General features: G+C 41.6%; 1 protein-coding gene across 7 annotated transcripts in view; it reads right to left on the bottom strand.

Annotated features, from left to right (window-relative positions):
- Window positions 1-2,666: 2,666 nt before the first annotated feature.
- Window positions 2,667-19,369, bottom strand: part of GNB1 (G protein subunit beta 1) — a 39,649-nt gene continuing 22,946 nt past the window's right edge. For 3 of the 7 annotated variants that reach the window (XM_066564208.1, XM_066564207.1, XM_066564209.1), the window contains exons 3-12: window positions 16,324-16,431; window positions 15,681-15,719; window positions 14,962-15,068; window positions 14,491-14,554; window positions 12,610-12,772; window positions 11,600-11,666; window positions 9,158-9,359; window positions 8,013-8,229; window positions 5,570-5,681; window positions 2,667-4,395 (exon numbers count right to left, since the gene is read on the bottom strand). In XM_066564208.1, coding sequence (XP_066420305.1) covers window positions 5,575-5,681; window positions 8,013-8,229; window positions 9,158-9,359; window positions 11,600-11,666; window positions 12,610-12,772; window positions 14,491-14,554; window positions 14,962-15,068; window positions 15,681-15,719; window positions 16,324-16,380 — 1,023 coding nt within the window. In that variant the 5' untranslated portion in view covers window positions 16,381-16,431 and the 3' untranslated portion in view covers window positions 2,667-4,395; window positions 5,570-5,574. Of the gene's footprint in view, window positions 4,438-5,569; window positions 5,682-8,012; window positions 8,230-9,157; window positions 9,360-11,599; window positions 11,667-12,609; window positions 12,773-14,490; window positions 14,555-14,961; window positions 15,069-15,680; window positions 15,720-16,323; window positions 16,432-19,369 lie in introns of all 7 variants that reach the window. The other 4 variants (XM_066564210.1, XM_066564214.1, XM_066564212.1 and 1 more) reach the window with 4 other exon arrangements.

The following is a 19,369-nucleotide window of genomic DNA, read 5'->3' as shown; positions in this document are numbered from 1 at the left end:
AGGCAGGCAGGACAGAGCAGGAATTTTTGAAGCCATCAGGTAAAATAGAGCAAAACAATGATGTTTAAATTTAAATCATTGAGCACATGTGAGGCAGGCAGGACAGAGAGGAGACAGAGCAGGAATTTTAGGTAAAATGGAGCAAAACAATGATGTTTAAATGATGAGCACACGTGAGGCAGGCAGGACAGAGAGGAGACAGAGCAGGAATTTCTGAAGCCATGAGGTGAAATGGAGCAGAGCAGTGATGTTGAAAGCACTGAAAGCACCGAGCACATGTGAGGCAGGCAGGACAGAGAGGAGACAGAGCAGGAATTTCTGAAGCCATCAGGTGAAATGGAGCAGAGCAGTGATGTTGAAAGCACTGAAAGCACCGAGCACATGTGAGGCAGCACAGCAGATGGCTGCTGCCACCTCTGGGAACTGCCATGTGCCAGGGCCATTCCCAGCAGGAGGGACAGGGAATGCACCAGGCATCCTTGGTGCAAGGGGGAAACTGAAATCTGGGGCTTCATTTTCGCTCACACAGCCCTGACACAGAACAAATTCAACTTCCCACTTCTCCACTGCATCCCAGCTCTCACTGGAACGCAATGGAAAAAGAGCAACTCATCACTGATGGCTAAAGCAGAGGCAGACTCTCAGAAATTACACGAAGAGAAGAAAAAGAGAACAGCACCATGCAAAAACAGCCAGCTGCTGGTAGAACTTGTTCATCAGCCACTTCTTTTCTTCTCTGCCCTCCGATGTGAATTCATGCTCACACCTACACTAAAAAGTGTTAATCACAAAAGCACCCAGGATCCTGCCTTGCTGCAGAGCCAGGCACAGAGCTCAGCACGGGTGACAGCTTTTATTATTCTTTATTTACTCTGCCACTTCCCAGAAACCAGATTATCCTATTTTTAGCTCCTATAGGGCATGATTCAATCAGTCATTTCAAGTGTGTTTCACAGCTGATTTCAAACACTCCAGGGGACTTCATGGTCAAAAGGGAGAATGCCCAACTCAATTTTTTTTTTTTTCCTGCTGGTAGTAGAACCTCAGATCTTTTATTTAATTCATGAAGAAATTAAAGGCCTTGAGGGGCACAGAATATGCTAAAGGTCTTAACCTGAGCTCCTGGGACTGAGAAATCTGTTCTGTCTTCCTTCACTCCTTCCCAGAAACTCCATGAGAGGATTCCAACCCCATTCTCACAGATTTTGTGTTCTCAGGTCGTGGAATCTGAACCAGAAATATGAAATTAGCACCAGAAATTCAGCAGCAGCTGGGGGAAGCTGCTCTTTGGAGCCACATCCCACAATTATCTCCAAGTCAGAATCTTTTCCAAGCCCACAGGAGGAGATGGAGAAGATGACATAAATAATTGCAGGTAAGATGACATAAATAATTGCAGGTAAGATGACATAAATAATTTTGATTTGGGTCTATCCTAAAATTAAAGGCATTCAAAACTCAAAGTTTTGGCCCAGACTCAAGAGTTCAAAGCTGCTCCCTTTGCACACCCATTTTTCTCCAGTAGCAGCTCTCTGAATAACCAAGCACACAATGAAAAATGTTTACATCAAAGAAAATTTCGTATTTAACACGAAAATAAGAGAAGTGAGAGGCAACTGCAACTGTTTTGCATTTCAAATGAATCCCAAAGGGCTGCACAGCAGCCTCCTGACACAAGTCACTGTCCTGGCAGGTGTTTTATTGCCAGGGCACAGAGATTTAACACATGGATGGAGATTAAGGAAAGCCAGATCATTGATTTTATTACAGACCAGACAGAGTCACACATGAAACATCCTTTGGAATGAAAATATTCCACCTGAGTGGAAACCCCACAGCTGCAGCATTTGGAACTGGAAACCACCAAATCTGAGTTCCCAAAGTTCAGCATTTCGCGCCATGAGCTCCTTGCCAGTCCCACGCAGCCCCAAGCCCCAGTGCTCACAGTTGGGCAATGCCACCACCACGTTTTCCACACTCCCAGCTTTTAAAAACCTCTCCATTGAGGCTGAGGATTTCCATGTTTGGCATGAGACAAATCCACAGCTTTGGAATTTCTCTTGGTTGATGTGAAATGAGGGAAAATCCATTGTTTAGATCAGAACAAGAGATGGGACTTTACCCACTAAAAGCACAAAACCCCCAAGTCAACCAATACCAAATTGTTGAACCAACTGCTTTTTAACACCTCATGTCACAAATCTGCTTCTCTGGGTATAAAACAATGCTTTAATTTTTTTTTTTTTTAAGATAAAATTCTGCCTCTTGGAGACTTTGTTCTTACTGAGCATGAAAATGACTTCTTACCCTGTCAATCTAAGAGTGCCACCAGAGCTGCTGTGGCCAGATCCTCACATGGCAGGAACCACTCAATTCTTTTCCTATTAAAGGACACAAAAGTTTTAAAAGTTACTCAGCATTTTGCTTTGATTTCCCACTTCAGGTGCTGCACTCGTGCACAAAGCATTTTTGTGCTGTGCACCTCAGGAACCACAGTGGCTCTTTGAATTTGGAGTTAAGTGCATGCCCTGCCCAAAAATCGACCATTGACAAACCACCAAACCATTTCTGTGGGGACAGCATTCCCTCCTCCTGAGTGGTTATTCCACAACTCAGAAGATGTTCTGCATGTAGAACAAGAAGCTGCAAACCAGATCAGTCCAAACTCATGTCAAACTGCTTTATTACATCTTAAATAACATTACATTTTAATATAGTATCTATCTTGCATCCAGCTTTCTTGAAGTACACTGACTTTAAAATTAAATACAAAAGGTGAAGAGGGATACAGGGCGTGGAGAAAGCTCTACAGAGTAGTTTCATGAAAGAGAGTAAGAGGGAACTCATCTTTTATGCCAAATCCAGGCCTAACGCACAATTACAGCACATTTTTGTACAGAATGTTGCAGAAAAAACAAAATGGAGAAAAGCTACTACTGCTGCTAGGAAGGAGCATTTCTGGATACAGTGAGAAGATAGGAAAGAACAATCTGCTGTCCAAACACTGCTGCTTTTAACATTTTATTTGAAAAGAAAGCCAGGAAAACCTGCTCGTTACAAAAATGACTCTGATCAGATGCAAAGGACTCATCCTGCAAGAGGAACTGGCTGTGAGGAACTGATTTATAAAGAAGATGGTCTAGGTTCCCTCCTCCCACACCCCAGAATCTTTGACAGCGATTGTTTGAACAGGCTGTTTCTTTTTTTTTCTTTATTCTTTAAAAAAAAAAAAAAAAAAAGTGACTTATCACGCTACTCCAAAACGTGCATAGCTTTGTACTGGAGTTCTTCATAGATTTATGCACAGAGTAGCAACAATAAATGAATACAGCGACAATGGTTACAGTTTTTAAACAGGTTATTTCTTCAAAGAAAAAACATCTAAGGACTTAGTCCAATATGCACTTTTTAGCATTTCTACAGCATGCGATTCTAAGAGTAAACCCACCCAATATGGCAAACAATCAAAAAAGGTTTTTTTTTTCTGTTTAACTTAGAAAGTTCAAGATCATTATTTTCAAAACATTGATTTGTACATCATTTCATACACAAAGAATTGACTCGATACCCAAGTGTAGGATAGGTCTCTTTTGAAAACAGAGATTCCTGGTTGTTGAGACTTATAGGATAGTGTTAGGATATATAAACTGCCCTTCCAAGTGGACAAACCAAAACAGATTAAAAAAATCAGTGTGGTGAAAAAGGGGGGGGCAGGAGGGACCAAGGATTGCATTTGTAATCCATAAAAGGTGAAAGGATTCTTTAAACAAGCATTCATTACCTTTTACAGCATGTGCTTGGTTACCTTACTGCTTAACATTATCCTATATATGCCAAGTTTTTGTGCAACAATTATCTGTGATACTAGAAAATAAAAATAAAAAAAATTAGGGACTAAATTTACAGCGTTAACAACCCCCAGTGCTCTGGGCTAGGACTCCCTTGTTTTGCTCAATTAAATACATAAGGAAATGTATTTAAAAAGGAAACTTGAAAAAAATCCTGCTACAAACATGACTTTAAAATTTGCAAGTGTGTGAGATAAAGTCCTTAACTTCAACTTGGAAACTACAGTGAAAGCTAACTGTTTCACAATTATGCTCAAGTTTATTTTCTGGTCATGCTTTTTATGATAGTGTTTCATTTGTTTTTAAATTCTCAAGACAAAAAAAATGGTCCCAAAAGGAATGCACAATTTCATTTTGCTTACAACACAGAAATTCTTCTTGGAAAGGTAATTGTGCTCTTCATTTCAGCAACAGGAGACGGAAAAGATCTTGCCCTTTGAAGTTGGGGAGGATGGGGGTCCAAGTTAGTATGGTTGGATTGGATATGCTATCGTTTTTAATTTTCAACCGTTGGAAACTTCTTCCAGTCCTGGAGTCCGCTGCTCTTCTGGCACACAGAAACATCTGGTGAGAGTTGCACTTTGAGGAACTGCAAACAAGTGGCCAAATCTGCTGTCCCCACCACTGACACATGCAGGCATTACCTCCCCCCTTCCCCAGGGATATTTATTTATTCAAAAACCCACACAGGAAAGTTTGGTAATTAAAAATAGACCTCCAGGAAAATGTCAGTGCATGCGTTAGGGTAATGGTCATGTAAAGCCCCAACTGCTTGGGTTTGCTCCTCACTGATGTCAGAAACTTCTCAGAATGACCAGGTTGGAAGAGACCTTAAAGACCATCGAGTGCAACCCAGCCCCAGCCCCTCAACTCAACCCTGGCACCCAGTGCCACATCCAGGCTTTGTTAAACACACCCAGGGATGGTGAACCCAGCACCTCCCTGGGCAGCCATTCCAGAACTTTATCCCCTTTCTGGAAAAAACTTCCTCACCTTTCTGGAAAAAACCTTTATCCCCTTTCTGGAAAAACCTTTATCCCCTTTCTGGAAAAAAACTCCCTCACCTTTCTGGAAAAAAACCTTTATCACCTTTCTGGAAAAAACTCCCTCACCTTTCTGGAAAAAACCTTTATCACCTTTCTGGAAAAAACCTTCTTCCCAATATCCACCCTGTATTTCCCTTGGTGCAGCTCGAGGCTGTGTGCTCTGGTTCTGTAATTTCCTGGAGAAAGAGCCCAGCCCCAGCTGAGCACAGGCACCTTTCAGGAGCTGTAGGGAGTGACAAGGTCACCCCTGAGTCTCCTTTTCTCCTTTTTCTGGAAGGCTTTGGCACTCTGCAGTGCTGGATGGGTGGCTCTAAGAGCTTGACTTTCCCTGGATCTCAAAGGTCTTTTTCAGAGAATTCTCAGAATCCCCAGGTTGGGAGAGACCTTCAAGACCATCAAGTCCAGCCCAGCCCCAACCCCTCAACTCAACCCTGGCACCCAGTGCCACACCCAGGGATGGTGACTCCAACACCTCCCTGGGCAGCCATTCCAGGACTTTATCACCTTTCTGTGAAAAACTTTATCTCCCTTTCTGTAAAAAACTCCTTCCCAATATCCAACCTGTATTTCCCTTGCTGCAGCTCCAGACTACCCTGAATGATCAGCACCAGTAACAGCACTGCTGGCAAGAAGCATTCTGGACCCCAAAGCTGCCTCAGTGAGTTGGGTACTCACCTTCTTCAGTTCCAGATCTTGAGGAAGCTGTCCCATGACCCTGTTGCCACTGCCATGCCATCATCAGTCACACCTAAGCAGCTGACACGGTTATCGTGACCAGCAAGGACACCTGGAAATGAGAAGCCAACAAATAAATTGCTTTGTTTGGGTCATTTCCTGTCTGTTCAACTTACACCACAGCATGTTTGGATTAGCCAAGCTCTAGAGTCAAAAATCCTGAACAAACAGGGCTGGAATTTTAAAATGCCTTTGGTTTTACAAGCATAGGCTCAGGGCAGAGCTGGGTGGGTTCTTAAGGGGATAACTCAGTAAATGCTTGCTCCAGAATGTTTCCTGTATATTCCCCATATTATAACCTTTACTGGTGTTCTATGATTGTGAAGTGACAGCCCTGAAGATTGTGACAATGTCACTACAAGCATGCCCTGCACAGCTCTTGCTCCTCACCACAGTGATAATATGTCTGAACTGGTCTCAGTTAAATTTTACAAAATTTCATATTTGTAAAAATTTTCTTTTAAAACCAGAAGTTAAACTGAATTGTGTTATGAACTCTAAAGCATTTTTCATCCGATTTTCTTTTACTACATTCACAAGACAGACTCCTCCATACAATCTATTTGTCAATATGGGGATCTAATACAATTCAATTATAGCACCATTAAAAGAAAGAATTGAGACACTCAACAGAAAAATTAAGGGAGACAACATCTTCCTCTATCCCCTTTAACAGTTTCAAGGAGGTAAAAAGAAAACCTAATTATGTTCAAGCTTTCCAGTCCACAGCACTGAGCCAAGATATTCTTGATAGACTTGAAATGAATCTCTCTACATGAATTAGAGTGCTCACAGGACTCTCCTCATTCTCTCACCAGCAACAGGAAGTGCTGCAATTTGGTAAAACAAAATCAGCACCAACAAATCTTCAATACTTGTACTGAACACACAACCACAAAGGTGTTTAGTACAGAAGTGCCAATATCAGAAAATATAGAAGTGTTTAATACCAGAAGTGCCAAATCTGCCTGGCAATCTGCAGCCTTGGAACATTTCAATACACAGAATATTCTTCTCATCTCCTATTCTGATCAGAGTAATGAAACAACTGTGGCCTAATTTATACATTTTTTCCAACAAAGTTTTGAAGACCTGAAGTTAAAATCTCTTCATCTTTGGACCATGAATTTCATGTTTGTTTCCTCAAAAGATAAACTCCAGAGTCTCTGTTGTTTTCCTGGCTGTCTCTACAACTACTGCTACAAATACCAGGAAAAAAATTCTTGTGTATAAACAGCAACATTAATGTTGAATTGCTTTGAATAGTTAATGCACAAACAAAGCCATAAAGTCTAAAAAAGAATAAATACCCCCTCCACCCCGAGCCCATGTTTTTAATGGCAATCATCCTGTTCTCAACATCCATCCCTGAGCAGGATTCCAATGGATTTGCACCATCACTGGGCAGCCTGAAGAAGTTTTCAGAGAGTTCTGAAGTTGAGACAGTGAGTGCTGAGAGATCTGTGCCTGAGACTCAATCACACATCCAGAGCTTGGAAAAGGCCACCAATGTCACAGACACATTTTATGAAAATCCTTTTGCTAAGATTTTTCCCCTGAGAAGCTGAGAGGCCTCAGAAATGAAATGTAAACAATGATTATCTGCTGCTGTGGGATGCAACAGGTGAATCTGTGATTGGTCTCATGTGGATGTTTTTAATTAATGGCCAATCACAGTCCAGCTGGCTCAGACTCTGGTCAGTCACAAGATTTTATTATCATTCTTTTTCTCTTCCTTTCAAGCCTTCTGATGAAATCCTTTCCTTCTATTCTTTTAGTACAGTTTTAATCTATCATTTTCTTTTAATATAATATATATCAGCCTTCTGAACCATGGAGTCAAGATTCTCCTCTCTTCTTCCCATGTCAGGATTGCCTGCAAACTTCCACATGGAGTCACGATTCTCCTCTCTTCTTGTTGCCATGAAATTGGAAAGGTTCCATATTGTTGTCTCCTTCATGCAAGAGTTTCAGAGCTCCTTGCTGTTTCTCCCAGGCAGCTCCTCAGGGCACTGACTCTTCCTGCAGCAGCCAGCTGACCCCAGTTCCCCCTCAACCAACCACTCCACTCTTTCAGAACACTCTTCTCCTTTCTGTCTACAGCTGTGGCCTGTTCAAGTCAGGCCTGCTCCTAATGTTGAATAATCAGCTCAGCTGCAACTCCTTAGGGGTAAGATTACTTTCTATAGTACCTTTATTTTGTTATATTCCATCCCCCTACATCTTCTCTCACCCTGGGACCCCTGAGAACACCAGCACACCACCAAGGCCATCGAGTCCAACCTGTGGCTTGTCCCAGCTCTGAGTGCCACATCCAGGAGCTCCTTGCACACCTCCAGGGGTGGGAACTCCACTGAAACACCCAACCCTCCAAGCCACTCACCTGCTCTGTCAGCTTTCAGCGTGTCCCACACGTTGCAGTTGAAGTCATCATACCCAGCTAGGAGCAGGCGGCCACTCTTGGAAAATGCTACAGAGGTGATGCCACAGATGATGTTGTCATGGGAATAAACCATCAGCTCCTGGTCAGCCCGCAGGTCGAAGAGCCGGCACGTGGCGTCGTCCGAGCCCGTGGCAAAGGCGTTGCCGTTGGGGAAGAACTTCATGGGGGAGAATAAAACCATACATTTAATAAAATAAAATAAAATAAAATAAAATTTAATAAAATAAAATAAAATAAAATAATAAAAAATAAAAAGCCTGTGGCAAAAGGCATTGCCGTTGGGGAAGAACTTCATGGGGGAGAATAAAACCATAAATTTAATAAAATAAAATAATAAAATAATTAATAAAACAAAAAAATAAAAAGCCCGTGGCAAAGGCGTTGCCATTGGGGAAGAACTTCATGGGGGAGAATAAAAACACAAATGGTTTCAGATTTAATCCCTCTGCATCACACAAACACAGCAAACCAGAGCTGCACTGTCACAGTCATGTTTTCTGAAAAATCCCCTTGCCCAGGATTCTTCTCCTGGGAAGCTGAGATGTAGTATAATATAATACAGAATAATATAGTATGATAAAGTCATTAATTAGCTTTCTGATATCATCATTGCTCCCAGAAGGACCAAGTGTGTGTGTGTGTGTTGGGACTATGGGCTGACAGTCACCAGATTCTGGGCAATTGAGGGCAGTTGAGTGCTTGGCAGTTTCAGTTTAGATGCAGTGCAATATAGAATAACAGAGTATAATGAAGTAATTAATGAGCCTTCTGACATCCATGGAGTCCTCCCCATCATTCCTCCCAGAAGGGCCAAGTATGTGTGTGTGTGTGTGTGTGTGTGTGTGTGTGTGTGTGTGTGTCAGGACTGTTGGATGACAGTCACAACATTTTGCGCAGTTGATTTTGTGCTTGGCAGATTCAGTTTAGATGCAGTGTGATATAATATAGAATAATACAGTATAATAAAGTCATTAATGAGCCCTCTGACACCCCCAGACTCCTCCCCATCATTCCCCCAGCCTTTGGGCACAGCTGTCCCTGCAATGCTGCAGAGGAAGGGCAGGGCCCGGGGAGCAGGTACGCACACAGATGGCGTTGATGTCGGACTCGTGGCCGGTGAAGGTTTGCCGGCACATTCCTTCTCTGACATCCCACAGCTTGGCAGAGGCATCGCAGGCACCAGAAACAAAACACCGGGCATCGGGGGCAAGGGACAGGCTCATCACATCTCCAGTGTGCCCAGTAAACGTGGTTGTCTGCTGACCAGTTTCTATGTCCCAGAGAGCACTGCAAAGAACCATTCGAGAGGGAAAAATCAACACGTCTGCGCTCCTTCGTGAGGATTTGATCATTGCTGAGGTAAAACTCCCAAGTATTGATAACATTGATTTTCATCATGGAAAGAAACATTTTTGGTTGAATTATTTGGCTGTTGCAGATTAGTTTTTGCACAATTAATTTTTGCACAACTGATCGTGCAAAAATCAACACGTCTGTGCTGTTTCATGAGGTTTTTGATCATTGCTGAGGTAAAACTCCCAAGTATTAATAACATTGATCTTAATAATGGAAAGAAACATTTTTGGTTGAATTATTTGGCTGTTGCAGATTTATTTTTGCACAATTAATTGTGCAAAAATCAACATGTCTGTGCTCCTTTGCAAGGATTTTGATCATTGCTGAGGTAAAACTCCCGAGTATTGATAACATTGATCTTCATCATGGAAAGAAACATTTTTGGTTGAATTATTTGGCTGTTGCAGATTAATTTTTGCACAATTAATTTTTGCACAATTGATTTTTGCACAACTGATAGTGCAAAAATCAACACGTCTGTGCTGTTTCATGAGGTTTTTGATCATTGCTGAGGTAAAACTCCCACGTATTAATAACATTGATCTTGACAATGGAAAGAAACATTTTTGGTTGAATTATTTGGCTGTTGCAGATTAATTGGACAAAAATTATTTGTGCAAAAATTAATTGTGCAAAAATCAACAAGTCTGTGCTACTTCATGAGGTTTTTTATCACTGCTGAGGTAAAATTCCCAAGTATTAACAACATTGATCCTGATAATGGAAATAAATATTTTTGGTTGAATTATTTGGCTGTTGTAGATTATTTGTGCAAAAATCAACATATCTGTGCTCCTCTGTAATGTCTTTTTATCACTGCTGAGGTCAAACTCCAGGTATTAATAACATTGATCCTGACAATAGAAATAAATATTTTTGGTTTGGCTGTTGCAGATGAATTGTGCATGGAAGACCTCAAAGCTATCCTTAATTTTAAAACATTGTGGGGGGTTAAATTAAAAACCAGTGGAAAAAACTGATGACTGGCACTGAGGGCTGTTCACCCCAAAGTTCTCTGCCATGGCTGCCATCCAGCACTACCACAGCTTCCATGAAAGCAGCAGTGCTAAGGCTACAGCAAAAGCTGAGCCAGCATTTCCCATTTTATAAACTCACAGAGGATGAGTAACTTTGTGAATTATGTCTGATCTTCAAGTTTCAAGTCAGCCAAATCACTACAACAGTGATAATTAAGAGTATAAAAGGATGAAAGAACACTATCACCTCCATAAGAAGAAGTCTAAACACTTGAGGAAGTTGGGATTTTTAATTTCTGTCATTTCTCAGCAAACAGAGCCATCAGCAGCAGGTTCAAACCAGGTAAACAAGATGTGCCTGTACTTTGATAAAGTCCTTTGATGAACTGAGGTGATGGCAAGGACAGCTGCAGAATTACTCCACAACTCCTGAAGCAGCTGTTTTCTCTTACAAAGAGCATCATTTCTACAAACCCTCCCATTTTGTTGGAGTTTTTTGAGTTCTCTAAACACCAACACATATTCAGAAACATTTTTTGGTTTTAATCCCGTATGTATTCCAGAGCTACTCAGAATCAGGCATTCAGAGAGACTGGCACTGTGTAGGACAGGTATTTATTAGACAACCTCTGCTCTAAGTGCTGCTGCTGGAGAGAACTGCAAGGCTTTTAAGGAATAGATATAATAGAAAAATCTATGAAAAAAAGATGGAGGCCTTTTTTAGTTCAGAAGCCAGTGTTTATGAAGATATACACCTACATTCTCCTCAAAAAACCCAGCTATTGTCACTGGAGAATATTTTCTAGGAGCTCTTCTGAATAACAACATTAACTGCATGCTGTATTAGAAATATCCAAACATGACTGTTTAAGTAATAAATACCGAATACAAAAGGAGTTTTGAGGAAAATCATTAGTCTAATACAGTTATTTCTAAAAGCCAAATAGTCACAGGAAGAAAAAAAATTCCCAGAACATCTCAGCACAGAATTAGGTGAGGCTCCTCAGAACATGGGCACAAGGAAACAGCCAAAGCTCACAGGGTTGAAATTACCAGCAAAAAGTGACACATGAGCAGTATCACCAGAGTCCTGTGGGTGATGATGAAGTTTGGGAAGGACAAAGTTCCCTTCAGGCACAGAAAATGGATGAGAAAAGCCCTTCCTGAGAGTGCTGCCCCCCTGTCCCAGCTTACCAGGTGGTGTCGCCAGAGCTGGTGACGATCTGATTATCATCCAGGAAACGACAGCAGGACAAGTAGCCTGGAAACAGAGTAAAGGTGCACAAATAAGGCCAGAGATTTCCCTTCAAAGGCAAATTGCTTTGCTAATAAGCTGCCTCCTCCTCTCCTGAAGCTGCAGCAAAACACACCGAGAGACTAAAATACAATAAATTATTTTTGTATGGGAATCTGCAATGTTTTGGATAAAATTTGGTTTGGCTCTTTAGAGACCACCTCGACCCAACCAGAGGAAGGGGAACAAAATGTGGAAAGCTGGGCAGGATCCCAGTGAGCCTGCACTGCACACACCCAGGTTTCTAAGAAAATCATCTCAGTCTCACTGCATCCAGCAGCAACAAATGCTGATGGCCTCAACTGTATCAAAGCATTGAGAAAAATAAACTGCATTCCTGGTCAGTACAAAGAGCTGAGCATGGACATTGGATGTTTCCCAACAGCAGCATCAAAGAAGTTCATCTGAATGCTCTGAAGCTTCTTTTTTCCTGAAATCCCATCTGCCAAACCATCAGTGGAAGCACTCTGATTACAGAATCAGCCTCCCTGCCAACCACCTCCATTTCACAAAGCACCGAATTCAAACTACAGCAGAAAATACCAAAACCTGCAAACATCAACTTCCAGCTCTAAAAGTTTTTCTTCAATTTTACAGCTGAAAAACTGTGAAATTCATGGAAATTGTTTTGACTTAATGACCAATCACAGACCAACACCAAAGGCGTTGCCATTGGGGAAGAACTTCATGGGGGAGAATAAAAACACAAATGGTTTCAGATTTAATCCCTCTGCATCACACAAACACAGCAAACCAGAGCTTTAAAAGAGCTTTAAATTTAAAACCAAGCAGAGTCTGCAGCTAAGCTCCTGCCTGAGAAAAGAAGTAGATTGTTATTAGGAAATGATATTTAAAGGATTTGTTTTTTTTTAGTTTTCACTGTGCTGAGGTAACTCGGAGCAGCACCCACCTGTGTGCCCAGCGAGCTCACGGCTGACACGGACATTCCCTTCACGAGTTTTCAAGTTATAAATGGAGCAGATGTTGTCAAGCCCACCACAAGCCACGTAATTGCCAGAGGGAGCATATGCACAAGTCATGACCCAGGAGGAGCGCAGGGGAATCGCATGCACCTGCAACACAGACAGGCTGCACTTCAGCAAGTGCAGAAATTGCATTCCAAAGGAAGTTTTTCACCTGTCTCTCAAGACAGGATGATGTTTTTGGCAGAGAAGCAAGAATCAAACAGCTGTTTGAGTGTTGAACTATTTTGAGGGTAACTTGCATGTGGGGCTCGTCAGAACAAGCAGTGACGTAATAAAACCTCAGATTTGCTTTTCCTGAACCCGGTTCCATCAGCAATTTTGGTCCAAAGTGAATGATTTCAGTGCTCTGATTACTATTGGTTTATTATAGGTTCAGGAAAATATTGACTTCCAAGCACAGTCAGCAAAACTGCCAATTCCAGGCTTAGATGCTGTGAATGAACAAGTAAGGAAATCGCTGCTTCCACTGCCATTTGAATCCTTCTTTGGAAACCCACTGCAAGCAATCAAGCTTCACATTTAAATAACTACCCCATGTTTCCTTGTCATTCTCTGCTCAAAGAACTTTTTTTAGATAATTATAGAAGCTAAACCTGTTCTGTCTTGTTAACTCATTGTGTTCACCCCTTGGATTTGTTCACAGTCTTTAGGAAGGGCTGGTGCCCTTGGACATATGGTGATATTTCATGCAATATTAACAATGTGCCTGAATTTCTTAAGGAAAAATCTCATTAGAAGCAGAGGAGCAGCCAGGAATCAGTGGTCCTGCAGCAAAGAGCAGTTAAAAAAACCCCAACCCTGTCCTAAAACCACAACCAGTTCATTTTTGGAAGTCTTCTACCAAGAAGTCTAGAATATTCCAATAGTCTCTCCTATTTGGAATATTCACTTTGAGCTGTTTTATTTTATCATTAGGCAAAGATCAAATTGATGACAACACTGTTACTTCCAATGTGTTCTGGAACTGCCAAAAGAATATTGCATGGATTAATTGGCACTGATGTAAGAATTGAGGATATCAAAAAAGAAATCATGGGATGCGGTGATGATTCCACCATCCTACAGCAGTCACAGTAATTTAGATGACATTTACCTGCAAGCTGGGGTCAAAGGATGAGGATGAAGGTAAAAATGAGAGGGTTTCATTTTAATTTGCAAACCATATTATATTAACTTTTTACTGAAGTGATGCCATTTGCTCCAATGCACTGGTAACATTGATTTTAATGCTACAAGGAGCCAAGTTAGGAAAATGTATTTGGAATAAAATCAGACTCAAGCAGCTCTGTCAACTTAACCACAAGGAGCTACATGGGAATTGTTGCCAGCCCTGGGACAGTGGCCATGATCAGTAAATACCAATCACTGTCAAAAGAAAGTAAAAGTAGTCCTGGACTGCCTCATGTGATTGCAGCCACCAAGGGATGACTCATTAGAACATGCCAGGTCTTCCAGGACTTCACTGCAGACAACAAATTCATCTGCCTAGGCCAAAATCTCTGCCCCTTCTGGTGCAAGATGCTCATCACTGCCTGCTCCCTGCTAATCACCTTCCTGCAGTATTAAAACAAATCAAAACATTCTTTAGGAGGAAAGAATTGTTCTCCCCTTGTGGTGCACATTTTCACACACTGAAGGCACTGCTGTGTTCTTAACATACAACTTGATTGTTTGAGAGAATTCAAAACTTGGGTTTAGAACTAGGAAAGCAATAGAGCCAAAATGATGATGGGCAACAGTTGCTCCTGATTTCCTCCTGATGCTTTTTCAACTGAATTCCACAGCAATGGATCAGCTGGCCTTACCTTGTTTGTAGTATAGCTGTCCCAAATTATAAGTTTGCCATCCTGGGAGGCACTAACTAGAAGCCTAGGGAGGAAACAGCAGGGAAACACAATCACTGTGGGCAGCCAAGGAACACCTTTGTGATGAACATTGTAAAGAAAAGAGAATAAAAGCACCTGATACCTGTGGCATTTAGTTTCTCTTTAAATTAATCAGAAGTTAACAGGAAAGGAAAAGAAAAAGGAAAAAAAACCCACAACTGATAATGGCATCTACTTTATTTCCACAGTTGCTCAGAATTCATGGTGTACCATTACTGTATTTTGCAGTGGACAAGGACTGGGATTTTGGCATCCAATGTAGGCTTGGATTACACAACCATGGAGGAAAACTGTGGCATTCAGTGTTTCTGACTCCTCTCAGAGTTCTTCATTCCATGTGCACCCAGCTCTCCAGAGAGCAGTGGAGCCCCGTGAGGCAGCAGTACCCACCTGGAATCAGTCCCCCAGTGCATTGCATAAATTTTGGCCAGGTGTCCCCGGAGTGTTCTCCTGGTGCGCATCTGGATCCTCCCCACGGGGTCGATATTGGCTGTGATCTGCAACAGGGAAAGGTCACACACTCACTTCTTCCCTTCCCTCTCCTGCAGAAACACATCTCTCACTCAGTTCCCACAGTCCCACATTCTCAGTGCTGATTTTTCCCCAACTGTCCATTCACAAGTTCTGTCATGTTAAGCAGCATGTCTTTATCACACACACAAGCAGCCTACTGCATTTATAAACACTCCCAGAAACTGTTTTGTTCAGCTCATATCTTCTTAGACTTCTAGGATTTCAGACCTTTGATCTGGGTTTTCTCCTCCTGCACAGATAAATGTGGCAGACACTGAAGAAGTTTAACCTCAGCAGGCCTTATGGTTCTGATTATCAGGGTAACACCAGTATTGCTCCCAGCTCCAGGGCACAGCATTATTTTCCATTAAGCAGCAGAAATGTGCCCTGAGTCACTCCAAGAAATCTCAGCTCAAGGCCACTGCTCTCAGGGACTGGACAAACATGTAATTATTTCTGGAAGAAAACACCCAAAGGCAAAATAAAATAAAAATAAATTGCTACAGGAGGCAAAACCAGATTCACCTTTTTACACAGCATTTTCTTTTTGTAAAGGAAATATTTTCTTAATTCCTGTTAAACTCTGAAATTCTTACCTGAGCCAGGGTGGCATCTGCACATGCTTTCCTAGCATCCTGCAAGAGAAGGGAATCAGAGAAATTGGATGGAGCTCTGTACATTTCTTTCTCTGTTTTGTCAAGTTGATTGAGGCCCCCGAAGCCAAGGTTCAAAGAACATTTCTGTCACCCAGAGAGGAGCCATCCTACCAGCAGCATTACCATAATGCACTGCCTGCTGTCAACACACACTGTGCATTCAACTTTGGAATTTCTCTTCTTTTGGAAGAAGGGCAACACAACTTTCACCACAAAGGTGCTCGAGCAGTGGAACTGCTTGTTCAGAGAGGCTGTGCAGAATCCAACCTCAGAGGGTTTTGAGAACTTAGTGGACAAAGCTCTGACAAATTTTATCACTGACCTTATTTCCATCAGTTTTTTTTAACTTTAGCTATTCTCTAGCTCATTCAAACTTCAGTAAACCTTCATTTCATCAGCAATTTTGTGCATTGCTTCTGGAACTATTATTTCCTAAGCAATACAAAAGACCAAAAAAGTAATTTTCTAAAGCAGCCATATGTGTTTGCCCTTTCTTCATGAACTCTGGCATTGGGGGAACATTTCAGGCATCGTTTCTGTCCTGCTCAGGACACACTCATTTGTGCTGAGGCACAATACATACTCTGATTTGGTTTTTCAGCTGCTCGGCCTCCTGGCGTAACTGGTCAAGCTCGCTCATTTTCCTGTGCTAAAGGTGTGCTCCACTGCCACCTCTGAAACAACCAGAAATCTGAAAAACAGGGCACAAGCAGGACAATTAGGAAAAGGCAGAATTTGAAATTGCAAGTCCTTTCAACCACTTCAAACTTGGAAAAAAATAGCAAACTGATTTATAAACACAGGTGGAAATGTGTGTCTGAAATCTCCTCAGTGTAAGGATGTGCTTTGCTTCCATAAAATAGAACTGCACTTATTCCTCTCCTCCAGGCCCCAACCTTTTTTCCTTTTTTCATTCCTTTTCTCATGTTGTGATTTGTTTTTGTATAAATTCAAGTTGTCCAGGACTGAGTAAGCAGGTAACACCAATTTCAGACATGGAAGTCAGAACTGCCCTGCAGCTCTTCAGACCAGAGCAAGGAATCCTCCCAGAACAGAGAAAGGATTTACACTGACACAAGCACCAGCAAAATGCTCTAAGAACTGTCTGCAACACCACAGTTATGAAAAATTTTGTTCTGCTACGTGGAGAAAAGGAGATCACTCCCAAATGTTCAAGGTTTTATTTGGGAACTGCTGAAATGCCTGAGATCCCAGAGCAGACTGTAACATGAACGGGTTGTCAGAGGAAAATCGGGGATGTTTTGCTGGGCTGAGGGCAGGAGTTTGAGAAACCACATCCATCAGACACTTCTCCCCTCTAAGCCTCTGTTTGCCCAGTATCCATAGGCACCAAATGACACATATATATATATATACATTATATTGGAATAGTCACTTTGAGCCCTTTGATTTTATCATCAGGCAAAGATCAGATTCATCTTTGCAAGACAGAGGCTCTAGGGAACATCACAAGCACTGGAACCACCTCAGCTTTTGCCTTTAGAGCTGCTGCTCCCAGTACCACAATCATATGGACATTTCCTATTACATGCACAACTTAGCTTTCAAAGTCTGCTCCAGAAAGATACTCTTGGCATTTTCTTCAGCATTCCACATCTCCAACTCAGCTGTTCCTTGATTTTTTGTTTTAGAATCTCTGCAGCTTGGTAGCAATGGAAATGCTGAAGAAACATGCTGATGAATTTTATCTTTTACTGCAGAACAAGATTAATTGATTCCAATTTCAAATACTACACAGAACACCTGGAGTTTATAAATTGACACTGCTAATGTGTGATTTTAGAACATTTTATTAGCCAGAATTGACCCTTTACCATTAAATAAAGGAAATGCTTTGCTAGCAGCTTTACATATTATTCTGTTAAGATTTAATCAGCTTATTTATCTTTGCAAGCACGTGGGGTTTGTTTTCTTCCTAAAGCCCTTCCCAAGGAGAAAGATGAGGATAACTTCCAAATTTTTATGCAGTCACAGTAACAGAGAACATACTGTCAAGGTAAATTAGAGTAGTAGAACAAACATCACTGTTCAAAGAAGCTTCAAAATAGTTTAGACTTGAATATTCCCTAAATATTTCTATCCCCCATAACCAGACTTAGGCTGCAGCTCTCTCCATAGTAGTTATTCCAAACTGAAAACCTCTAGGAACAGATGCCAGATCTTGTCACAGCATCATTTACCATTTTTTCCTCTTCTCTGAAACCCACAGTATCTTAGAAAAGGAATTTTAGTTGGCTCCTCTCCCAAAACTCCACTCACACAACTTCAAGGCCCTTTCACTTCATCTGAAACTGGGTCTGCTCCTCCTCTCTTCTGGTCCCAGGGTCATCCCTAAGCCCCTTGAGGATTGCTTGCTCAGCTCAGCCCAAAATCCAGCTAAGACAAAGCCCATCCTGAGTGCTTCATTATCCTGCTTGGCTTTGGAATGCTCTTTTGTTTTCTCAACATGTTTTGTTCATTTTACATCTCAGACAAACACTCTGGGCTGGATATCTGTTAGAATTTTGAGCCTGCCACACCTGGTGAAACACTGATGCACTGCTTCTGTCACAAAGGAGGTAATTTAAGAATAAACTGTGATTTTTCAGATCTTTCAGCTTCTTCATTTCCAGTTCTGCCATTCTCTGAGTTAATATATAACATCATTTCCTACTAAGCAAGCACTGACCACTCCAGACAAAGAACTTAGAGATGCTATCATTCCTATTTCAGAGCAAGAAATCCCAGAACTTTGGTGCTCTGCCCAAGGTCACAGCAACTCACTGATGAGACTGCAATAAAGACTCAGGACACCAAGAATTCCAGCTGCAGCTACAAGGAACTACAGTGAAGACTTTACATGCAGCTTTATTTAAAAACACAATAGGAGGAATAATCTCACGTCAGTCAGAGCAGATATGCTCTCCTTAAAATAGCACCCATTTCTTTCTGCAGAATTCGTGCACTGGGAGAGAGAATTCTCTTGCATTTAAATGAAACAAAGCTTTGCATGGAACAGGGAGAGGCCTAAGGAGATGAGCCCTTATCCTAAGGGAGAAAGTTTAAAAAGTTCATTTTCCCATCTTGAAGATAGATCCACTTTGAGAATTCCAACTTGGCCCCTCTGCATCCCAAGCAACTCCAAACCCTGAGCTGCCTTTCTGTCAGCATCCATAGGAATTGTGTAAAGCACATTTCCACATTCTCTTTGTAGTCTTTGTTGTTTCAACATCAACAGGAAGTGCTAATTCCTGCCAACAGGACTGAACTCACTCAGGAAATGACAACCCTACAGCAGCCAAGGGCTTGAAAATATAGGAGTTCTCTGAAGCAAACTGTAAAATTTATGGGACAAACAGCAAACCAGCTTGGCTGCTCCACTGTTTCTTTTATACTGAGTTTTAGACAATTGAATTTATGGTAGAAATATGAGATCTGTGGGAGGAAAAAAGGCTTCCAGCCTCCCATGTCCTTTTTAGCTATACTGTAAATCAGAGCTTACTAGTATTGTATTTTAAAAAGTATTTTTAAAAGAATAAGGAGATCAGGTGAGGTCAGAAGAATGTATGGGGAAAAAATGCTTTTATCCACTCTCACTCTTGATAGAAGGGAAATTTCATACAGATTTA

Source organism: Molothrus aeneus, chromosome 21 (genome assembly GCF_037042795.1).
Source record: "Molothrus aeneus isolate 106 chromosome 21, BPBGC_Maene_1.0, whole genome shotgun sequence".
NCBI classification, from domain to species: domain Eukaryota; kingdom Metazoa; phylum Chordata; class Aves; order Passeriformes; family Icteridae; genus Molothrus; species Molothrus aeneus.
Note: the sequence above shows the minus strand (reverse complement) of the source record. Positions and strands in the feature narration are given on the sequence as shown.